The sequence below is a fragment of the Hemicordylus capensis genome, chromosome 4, assembly GCF_027244095.1.
Source record: "Hemicordylus capensis ecotype Gifberg chromosome 4, rHemCap1.1.pri, whole genome shotgun sequence".
Classification (NCBI taxonomy): Eukaryota; Metazoa; Chordata; class Lepidosauria; order Squamata; family Cordylidae; genus Hemicordylus; species Hemicordylus capensis.
Genome location: NC_069660.1, coordinates 3,765,127 through 3,775,027, shown reverse-complemented (window position 1 = coordinate 3,775,027; position 9,901 = coordinate 3,765,127). Strand labels below are relative to the sequence as shown.

General features: G+C 48.2%; 1 protein-coding gene across 1 annotated transcript in view; it reads left to right on the top strand.

Annotated features, from left to right (window-relative positions):
* Positions 1–223: 223 nt before the first annotated feature.
* Positions 224–9,901, top strand: part of LOC128324106 (BPI fold-containing family B member 4-like) — a 31,461-nt gene continuing 21,783 nt past the window's right edge. Inside the window, exons 1-6 of the mRNA XM_053248264.1 lie at positions 224–362; positions 1,053–1,170; positions 1,302–1,406; positions 2,847–2,999; positions 4,875–4,938; positions 7,214–7,277. Of these exons, the coding sequence (XP_053104239.1) occupies positions 257–362; positions 1,053–1,170; positions 1,302–1,406; positions 2,847–2,999; positions 4,875–4,938; positions 7,214–7,277 (610 nt within the window). The 5' untranslated portion in view covers positions 224–256. The remainder of the gene's footprint in view (positions 363–1,052; positions 1,171–1,301; positions 1,407–2,846; positions 3,000–4,874; positions 4,939–7,213; positions 7,278–9,901) is intronic.

Genomic DNA, 9,901 nt, shown 5'->3' with positions numbered 1-9,901 from the left:
AAAACACCGGAGGACAATGAGGGAAAAGCACAGGGAATGCAATGTTCTAGGTGAACATAACCTGGGTCCCCACTAACCACTGAATGGTGTCATTACTGGAGAAGAAAGCTAGTGTGGATCAGGCCTGTGGGTGTGGCCCAACCTTGAAAACAAACCTTAGCTGTCACCCTTCGCTGGGCTGGGGATTCTTTCCTAGGGCAAGCTGTGGGGACATTTCATTCAAGGCAGTTTTACTTGCACATGTGAGAACAGAGAGATGTGGAAGATCCTGGAACTTGTCATCTTCTGTGGCCTTCTGAACCCCTTGCGGGGCAGAGAACCTGGGATTCGGTCTGCTATGAGCTCAAGATCACTGAGCAAGGGTAAGGAAGCCTTTGGGGTTCTTTTCTGACGCTTAGCTGTCAACAACCTACCCTACAAAATGGAGTTACAGCACACTGCACAGAGACGTCTAGTGGCAGCAGGGAAGCCCAGTGCCTCATAGACGGCTGTCTTCATGTGGCAGTCACTCACACTCCCAGCTTGGCACTCAAGCAGAACTGCAGGAAGTGACCCTGGAAAAGGCGGGCACATCCTCCCCCCTCCAGGATGCACCCTATGGTAGCATCAGGAAGCTGCTTTTAAAGCCCACACTGGCCCCTCAATCAGGTGGATGGGCAGCGGTATCTATGCGGGCTGAAGCCATTGCTATGTATGGGTGGTGAGGATCAGATGCACTGAATAACAGAATGCAAGAGAGCCCTGGGACTGGAGCAGCCACAACCCTGTTCCCCTCCCACTGCTCCTGCTTTTGCTTGCCCAGTTGAGGCAGTCCTTCTTCTTCTTCAACATGTGCCAGCAGTTACAGTTACTGTGTGGAGGGCATCAAGAAGAACCAGGAGGTTTGGAGGGGCACACTGCATCAGCACGTTGGGCAGAGAAGCAGGGCGAGACGTGTAAGAAATCAGTGCTGGACTCCAATGGAGCAACCTGTGTAGTGACCATCTGCTGAAGTCAGCCTATGCTTATCAGTCTGGTCTCTTCCCTTCATCTCATGGGTATTTCTGCTCCAGGTCTCTTGTCTGTGATGCGACGCAATGAGCAGTTCCAGAGTCATCTGCTTGGCATGACACTTCCCGACATTGTGACTGGAGGAGGAGGACAGCTCGGTGAGCTTGCCAGCATCCATGGGTAAGTGGAGAACAGTGGGCAGTTGTGAAGCTTTGGAGAGCTATTGTGCTCTGGGTCTTCAAAGACCACTCCCATCTGCTGATGCTCTCCAGCTCACTGACTCCCTCATTGTCTTCCATCCTCTCTTTCAGGCTGCATGTTGTGAGTGTCCAAATCTCTGGTATTTCAATGATGCTTTTGCCAGGAACTGGCATCGACCTCTTCATGAGCACCCAGCTGAACATCAATGGCAATGCGTGAGTTCTGCAACTCTGTTGTTCCCAGAGCCTTGTTCTCTCTCCTCCTTGGAAATGAATCAGTCAATCTGGCAAACCAGAGCACAGTAAGGCAGGACCAGAGGGATTTTGGTCAACTAACTAGTGGAAGGTTTATTCAATGGCTGTAGTGGCTGGCCAGGAGGTTTCCTGCAATGACATTGAGAGGCAAGAAAATCTGAAACAGGACCATATCTGTGTTGGGGCTAGAAGGGGACTAAGCTTCCTTTTTCTTTTTTTGATCCATCCATCCCAATTTTAAATTTTGAACCAACTGAAGATTCCGATCTACATACAAAGGTAGCCCCACGTAGAGTGCATTGCAGTAGTCAAGCCTGGTGGATATCAGCTGATGCTCCAATGTTTTGAGACCATTCTTTTCAAGGAATGGATGCAGCTGTCAAATAAGCCAAAACTGATAGAAAGTGCTCCTGGCCATAGTCTCCATCTGAGATACCAGGGTGAGGCCTGGATCCAAGAGCACTCCCAAGCTGTGAACCTCTTCCTTCTGGGAAGGAAGATCTAACTCAGGGGTGCACAACTCAAATGCCTCAGTGGGCCGGAATCAACCATGGCTTGCTGCATGGGGCCGAGGTCAATTTAATGCACGTTAATTACTACATTAAAATTTAAAATATTAATAAAAGTGAGGAGGCAGAGGGTTGTTGTCAGTAGGCTTTATTCAGGGGGCAGGGGACATCTGACCTCAAGTGGCTGGCTGCATTGAGCTGCTGCTGCTCATCAGTGGGAAAGGCCAAGAGCTCTTTCATGGCTCCTGCTGTAGCTGCAGGATATTCCTTTCTGGGGTCCAGCAAAAAAGTCCCCATGGGCTGGATCTGGCCTGAGGTCCTTATGTTGTGCAGGCCTGATCTAACTCATTCTTCAAACTCAACTTATCCTATATATGCTGCTCTATTCAGCTTTCTTGTGCTCAGAGCTATCCAGGGTCCTGAACACTTTCCCCTTGGAGCTGTCCAAAGTCTGTGTCTCTCCCAGATCCCTGCCTCAGTGGAGTCCCTGGATCAGCCTAGAACATGATAGTGGGTAGGATTCTGTCTGATGGATTGGGCAGAACTAGGTAATCTGCTCAGTGAGAAAGGAACCTGCTCCTGCCTTCCATTCTTCTAGCCAATGATTGACAAATAAATGAAGCTGTGATAGTGTGCTTGGTTTCTCTATACCCATAGAGACAGGAAAAGACTAGCGTCCCCATTGAAATGTCTGGAAACAGAACTTACTGGTGCCTTTAGAAGCTAGTGCTCCAGAAGGATACTACAGTCAGGTATCAATCCACTGAGAGGTCCAGCAGAACCAAGATGGATGTACTCCTCCTATCTAAATCCCAGCATAAATTGTCCTCCAGAGTGACTAATGCAGCACTGATATACATAGGACCAGTATTGTTTGTTTTTGTCTCTTTAGGATGCCTGCTCTCTCCTCTCTGGTCAGCATTATGGTAGATATGAAGTCCCAAGCCAGGTACAGATGTGTGGACTTTTCAGCTGGTACCTTCAAAATCCTCTTTGAGGAATGTAGTGGCCAGTTGGGAGCCATTGAGATTAATCTCTCAAGTGGGTGAGTATGGAGTCTTTCTCAGGGAAAGGTTGTGATTCTTGTTGCTCATCAGTGGTAGTTGTCCTGTCTCATTCTGTACTGCAAAGCTCTGGTGCTAGTGAAGGGAGTTGCTCCAGCAACACACCAAGACTCAGGCAGCCAGTCAGCAGGTAGCACCATGACCAGAGTCATCATGGGATATGTTGACCCAACAACAGACAGAGGCAGACTAAGCTCTGAAATACTCCTGAGCCCCGTCTGCTCCTGCTGGTCAGCTTCTCTCTCATAAGAAAGCAACTCCTTAAAAGAGTAGCCTCCTGGCTTGAAGCCTGGCACTTCTCTCCAGCTGATTCTGTCAACCGATTCCACTGTCAGAGCTGATGCACAGATATTGGGGTGGGGGGTGCAGGGTGGTGGAGGAGGGTCTAGATCCCCCTTGGGGGCTCAGGTGTCTCAAGAGGTCCCATCCCTGGTGTTATTTCTGTAGTGCAGATATTTTCACCAAGACAGCCCACTTTCAATCTTATGCTCCTTTGCCAGAGCACAGGAACTGCATATATGGCTGACATATATGATGCTGACCCAGCTTGATGTATGATAATACATCATACATCAAGATGGGGTCATGGATACATCATGGATGGTGTCATGCTCCCCCAGAAGGAACAGGTACGCAGTCTGGGGGTGCTTCTGGATCTGAACCTCTCCCTGGTGTCCTAGGTTGAGGCGGTAGCTAGAGGCACTTTTTAGCAGCTTTGGCTTGAGATGAACGACCTCAAAACAGTAGTACATCTGTGGGTAACCTCGAGGCTGGATTACTGCAATGCGCTCTATGTGGGGCTGCCTTTGTACATAGTCAGCCCCCACGTATTCGGCCCCCCAACTGAAACTGCAGTTGGTTCAGAATGCAGCAGCCAGGTTGGTCTCTGGGTCATCTAGGAGAGACCACATTACTCCTCTGTTGAAGGAATTGCACTTGCTGCCGATACATTTCTGGACAAAATACAAGGTGCTGGCCATTACCTATAAAGCCCTAAATGGCTCAGGCCCTGGGTATTTAAGAGAATGGGGCTATTCCCACCATCAGGCAAAATCAGGCTAGGCTTTTGTGGGTTTGTGGCGTGGAGTGAGCACGCCACAAACCCATTTTTTTATCGTGAGTAGCCGCAGCATGGCTCCATGCCGTGGCTGCTCATGAGGAGACCCCCGGAGGGGAGGCAAAAAGCCACCGCCCAGCTCCAGGGGTCTCTCCAGCATGCCCTGCGCGCTTGCGCAGGGCATGCTGGAGCTTCCAGGGGCCAATCAGTCCCCCAGCCCCTGCTGGCTCATGTGGGCGGTCCCACGGATCTGGCAATCGTGTGGGTGGCAATCCAGCCACCCAGGGCTCCTGGCCTGCTTGTGTGTGTGTGAGGCTTAGCCCGCTCTCCCTACTCACTCTCCAAAACCGGGTCTCACTGATCATGAGACCCGGCTCAATGTCTTCTTCGCCATGAGCGCCACCACCTGCTAAGATCATCTGGAGAGGTTCTCCTGCAGCTGCTGCCAACTCCTGGTATACTTGGGAACAGGCCCTCTCCGTTGCTGCCCCTGGACTTTGGAATGCACTCCCTGTTGAAATAAGAGTCTCCCCATCTCTGGCAACTTTTAAAAAGGCACTGAAGACACATTTATTCACCCAGGCTTTTAATTAGATTTATAGTTTTAAATAATAATTTTAATACTGGGTTTTAAATGCTTTTAATCTTTTAAATAATTTTAATTGTTTATTGGTTTAATGTTTTAAATAATTTTAATTGTAAATCGCCCAGAGGCACAAGTCTGTGGCAGTATAGAACTATTTCAAACAAACAAACAAAACAAAGGGAACATTCATGTTTCCCCTCTTCTGCCTTCCAGGGAGTATTCAGACATGGACAGACATGCCATACAGGATTCTCTCAATGTGCAGCTTACCCGCCAGGTAAGACAACCGAGAATTTCATTTCCATCATGCTGTCGTCTTGTCAGCAAAGGGTGTTGTGTGCCAGTCTCGGCAGGCTTACCTGGTGACGGGTTGAGGGCTGAGGCAGGACAGAGAAGGCAGGAGCTCCACTGGCACCACCATCCCCGTGTTAGACCTGTGTTGGCAGAGGCCAGGTTCTCTGCACAGAATTGACAGTAGCTAGGATAAGACTGGATCAGGCTCAGCAGGAATGGGGAGGTTCCCAAAGTAGTACCAGCAAGAGTGCTCAGGAAGCAAGTCCTGTGCAAATAGTTGTAGCCAGCAACTGACCAGGAGAGGAAGTGGCTTCAATACCCTTGAGAAGGACCATGCCCCTTTCCTGGGACTGCAAACAAAGTCCGCTGTTTCTCCTCTTGAGGAGACCTCCTAGGCTTCAGGTTCTTGGCAGATAAGCAGGCAGTTCTATGGTGTTGGTGAGTGTATGGCTCGGTCACAATAGTGTTCTGGGGACTCTGAGCAGGATTTCAGGCAAGTTAAAGTGCTGGGGGATCCTGAGTCCTGCTGGATCAGGAGAATCAGTGGCTGGGGTATGGCTGAGAGGACCCCCCCAGGGGGCTGGCTGGAGCTGAGGGTGGTGGCAGCCCTGCGTTCTCCCCCAGGGGTACTACAGGGGGGCTTGTTGAAGAATCAAGTGGAATAGGGTCCGGCAGATCCGGGGGGGGGGGGAGTGGGCGGCTGGAAGGAAGGGGGTCTTCATTGGGGATGGACACTGAGGCAGTTCCAGGGTCTTTTGCTGGGATGTCTTCCCCCAGTATTCCTCCTCTGAGGGACGCTCAGTCTCCTGGTATATTACCCCTAAGCTTCTGCCATGAAACAAAAAATAAAATAATATCAACATGGGGGCAGTGATCTCTATGAAAGTTCAGACTTAATGCTACTATCATGTGCTATGACCATATGAATTTTGAGAACTTTCTGTCTATCCATCCCAGAGTCATAACATGGGGTGCCAAAAGGGGGGTGCTATTTTTATATGAAAGAAAAAGGAAGTTTCCTCCAAAAAAAGAGAATTGAATGATGGTCAGAGTGGGAGGTTCAGTTCTTTCACATTTTGTAATGTTTTGCCATGAAACAAGCAGTTTATAGCTCTTTAAACTTTTTCAAAAATGCATCAAAAATCTGTGGGTGGGCTGATTACCTTCAAATTAAACACACTTAGTGCTATCATCATGTACTACCATCATATGGAATTTTAAAGCTTTCTGCTAAGCCATTCTGGAGTTGTTGTTGTTGTTGTTGTTGTGTTTCCCTTTGAGGGGGATGAGGAAAAAATTTGGCCTGACTCTGATTCCAACAAAGTTTTTGTTGAATCATATCATGTCTGATCAAATGTAATATTTTTCCTGGTGAGTAGGCCAAGCACTCTTATGCTTGAATGGGCATGCATCTGCAATTGTGCCTCTCTTGAGAATAGTTTAAAATGTTGGGATTTGCTAGATAAGGATTGTCTCTACTCTTGTCTATGGGCATGCTTGTCTGTATGTTTTGTGTCTCTGTTTGTGTTGCGGGGGTGGAGACTAAGTGATTCCCTCCTGATAGCTTCTTATTTGCTGTCCTGAATTCAGACCGAGAGGTTCTCCCTCTCTCTGCATAAGAGACTGTTGTTAGTCTGTTGTTTTCTTAGACTACGTTTTATTTATTAGTTGGTAATAAATAGCAAACTCTTGTTTCTCATTTAAAGTTGGCTTCCTGTTCAATTACTTCTAGAGCAAAAGTAATTTCTCTGCACCAAAAAAGGAAGCCAGGGAGGTTTGGCCAATCAGTCTCTCAAAAACCTCTCTCAACAGTTCGGGCCCTGAGTGTGTCTACTATAGGATCTCCTGCAGGCTTTTGTCATTGCTCACTGAGCATCCAATCAAAGCAGGGCCTTTTCAGTGCTAGCCTTGGCATCATGTCCATCCTCTAGGTGAAGTTCAGGAGGCTTTCAGGAGCTCAGAAAGTAGGAGAGAGAGGAGCAAATGGAGCTCCAGGAAGCTGGGGGAGCTGTGCTTCCTTTGGCAACTCCCCCCACCCCCGCTTGTCAGGATGAGCTGCTCTGCATGGGGCGTAAGAGCAAGGATTTAAACCACTGAAAACCAGCCACGAGGATGTATGGAGGCCATAGAGAGATGGGTTGAGCTCCACGTATCCAGTTGCCTTTTTCTGTATTTAAGGCAGAAGCTGTGATGATCGACCCCTCCTTCATGCATGCATTTCAAAAGCCAGGCTCTTATCCACATTTGTTCTCTTGCAGATATGTGCAGTTGTGAAGGCTATTCTGGACATGGTAACATTGCGGCTGCTAGGCACTGTGAATGGTGAGCTCTCTCTCTCTCTCTCTCTCTCTCTCTCTCTCTCTCTCTCTCTCTCTCTCTCTCATATTTCTATACTGCCTGATACAGAACTCTTCAGGCGGTGTACAATTAAAGCATAATATAAAAACAATACAAAACAGTTAAAATTCATAAACCAGATAAAAATCTCAATGAGTAAAAACATTAAAATTTCAATTACAAGCCTGGGAAAAAGGTAGATCTTCAGGATCCTCCTAAAAGCAAACAGAGAAGGTGATGCTCTTATTTCAGCAAGGAGTGAATTCCAAAGCCCCAGGGCAGCCACAAAGAAGGCCCGGCTTCCTTTCTGCCCCATTGGATTTCCCCAGTGAAGCCCCCACACAAACATTCCATAGCTGGGTTATTTATTTATTTATTATTTATTATTAAATCTTTTATACCGCCCTTCCAAAAGGCTCAGGGCGGTTTACATTAAAACACCATTAAAATCAGTTAATAATTAACAGTGGTGTGCACGGAACCACGTAGGCGCGGTCCGGCACTGGGGGGGGGGGTCCTAGCTTTAAGGGTGGGGGGGGTAGTGCCTCCCGCTGCTCTTCTCCCTCCGGCGCTGCAGCTAAAGGTGTAGTTTTGGGGGCGGCAGAGTTCCTCCCTGCCACCCCTGCCCCCGTCGTTGCCTGGAAGTTCTGAAAAATACCAGCATGCTTGTGCCCGTTGCGGCGCGCACGCACCCATCGCTGCTGTGCGTGCGCGCACCGGACACATCACATGCACACTGCGTGCGCGTGCCGCAACAGACGCATGCATACTGGTATTTTTCAGAACTTCCAGGCAATGACGGGGGCAGGAGCGGCAGGGAGGAACGCTGCCACCCCCAAAACTACACCTTTAACTGCAGCGCCAGAGGGAGAAGAGCAGCGGGGAGGGGTAAGCACTACCCCGCCGCCATTAAAGCAAGACTCCCCCCCAGTGCTGGACCGCCGGACCGGCCAGGTTCCAAACCGGTTCGGAGGCTTCTAACATGGCCTCCGGACCGGTATGTGCACACCACTAATAATTAAAACAAAAATTATAAAGCATAAAAACAATAATTAACAATGAAAAACATCATAAAACAACAATTAAATACAGAAGAATTTATGGGTTTTAATTTATGTATTTAAATTATGAATTTATGGGGTTAGCCCATGAAGGCCCCTTGGAAACTTTTCTCCACATCCAAGATGCTCCTGATTAGACTTGGAAAATAATATTCTACATTTCCCCCCTGAATATTCTGCACCCGGGGCAGGGAAGAACTGTTAAAAGAATAAAACTGCCCCAGTAAATTCTCAACCACAGATATTCTCGATTAAGACAGCCAACATTCTGAGCTTAAGTATGGTGTCCCTCAAGGCTCCGTACTTTCTCCAGTGCTTTTCAACATCTACATGAAACCGCTGGGAGAGATCATCAGGGGATATGGAGCGGGATGTTATCAGTATGCTGATGACACCAAGATCTATTTCTCCATGTCAACTTCGTCAGGAGACGGCATATCTTCCCTGAATGCCTGCCTGGAGGCAGTAATGGGCTGGATGAGGGAGAATAAACTGAAGCTGAATCCAAATAAGATGGAGGTACTTATTGTGCGGGGTCGGAACTCCAGAGATGATTTTGATCTACCTGTTCTAGATGGGGTCACACTTCCCCAAAAGGAACAGGTCCGCAGTCTGGGGGTACTTCTGGATCCACACCTCTCCCTGGTTTTTCAGGTTGAGGTGGTGGCCAGGAGTGCTTTCTATCAGCTCCAGCTGATACTCCAGCTGTGCCCATTTCTCAAGATCAATGACCTCAAAACAGTGGTACATTTGTTGGTAACCTCCAGACTGGACTTCTGTAATGCGCTCTATGTGGGGCTGCCTTTGTATGTAGTCCAGAAACTTCAGTTGGTTCAGAATGCGGCAGCTAGGTTGGTCTCCGGGTCATCTCGGAGAGACCACATTACTCCCTTGCTGAGGGAGCTACACTGGTTGCCAATTGGTTTCCGGGCAAAATACAAAGTGCTAGTTATAACTTATAAAGCCCTAAATGGCTTAGGTCCTGGGTATTTAAGAGAACGCCTTCTTCGTTTCTGTCAGTGACGGACCAGGAGAGGGATCTTGGGGTTGTGGTGGATGGCTCGTTGAAAGTGTCGACTCAATGGGCAGCAGCTGTGAAAAAGGCCAATTCCATGCTAGGGATCATTAGGAAGGGGATTGAAAATAAAACGGCTAACATTATAATGCCCTTATACAAAACTATGGTGCGACCACACTTGGAGTACTGCGTACAATTCTGGTCACCACATCTTAAAAAGGACATTCTTGAACTGGAGAAGGTACAGAAGAGGGCAACCAAGATGATTAGGGGTCTAGAGCACCTTTCTTATGAGGCAAGACTACAACACCTGGGGCTTTTTAGTTTAGAAAAAAGATGACTGCGGGGAGACATGATAGAGGTCTATAAAATCATGCATGGTGTGGAGAAAGTGGAGAGAGAGAAATTCTTTCCCCTCTCACACAACACTAGAACCAGGAGTCACTCCATGAAATTGATTGCCAGGAGGTCTAGGACCAACAAACGGAAGTACTTTTTCACACAACGCATGATCCACTTGTGGAACTCTC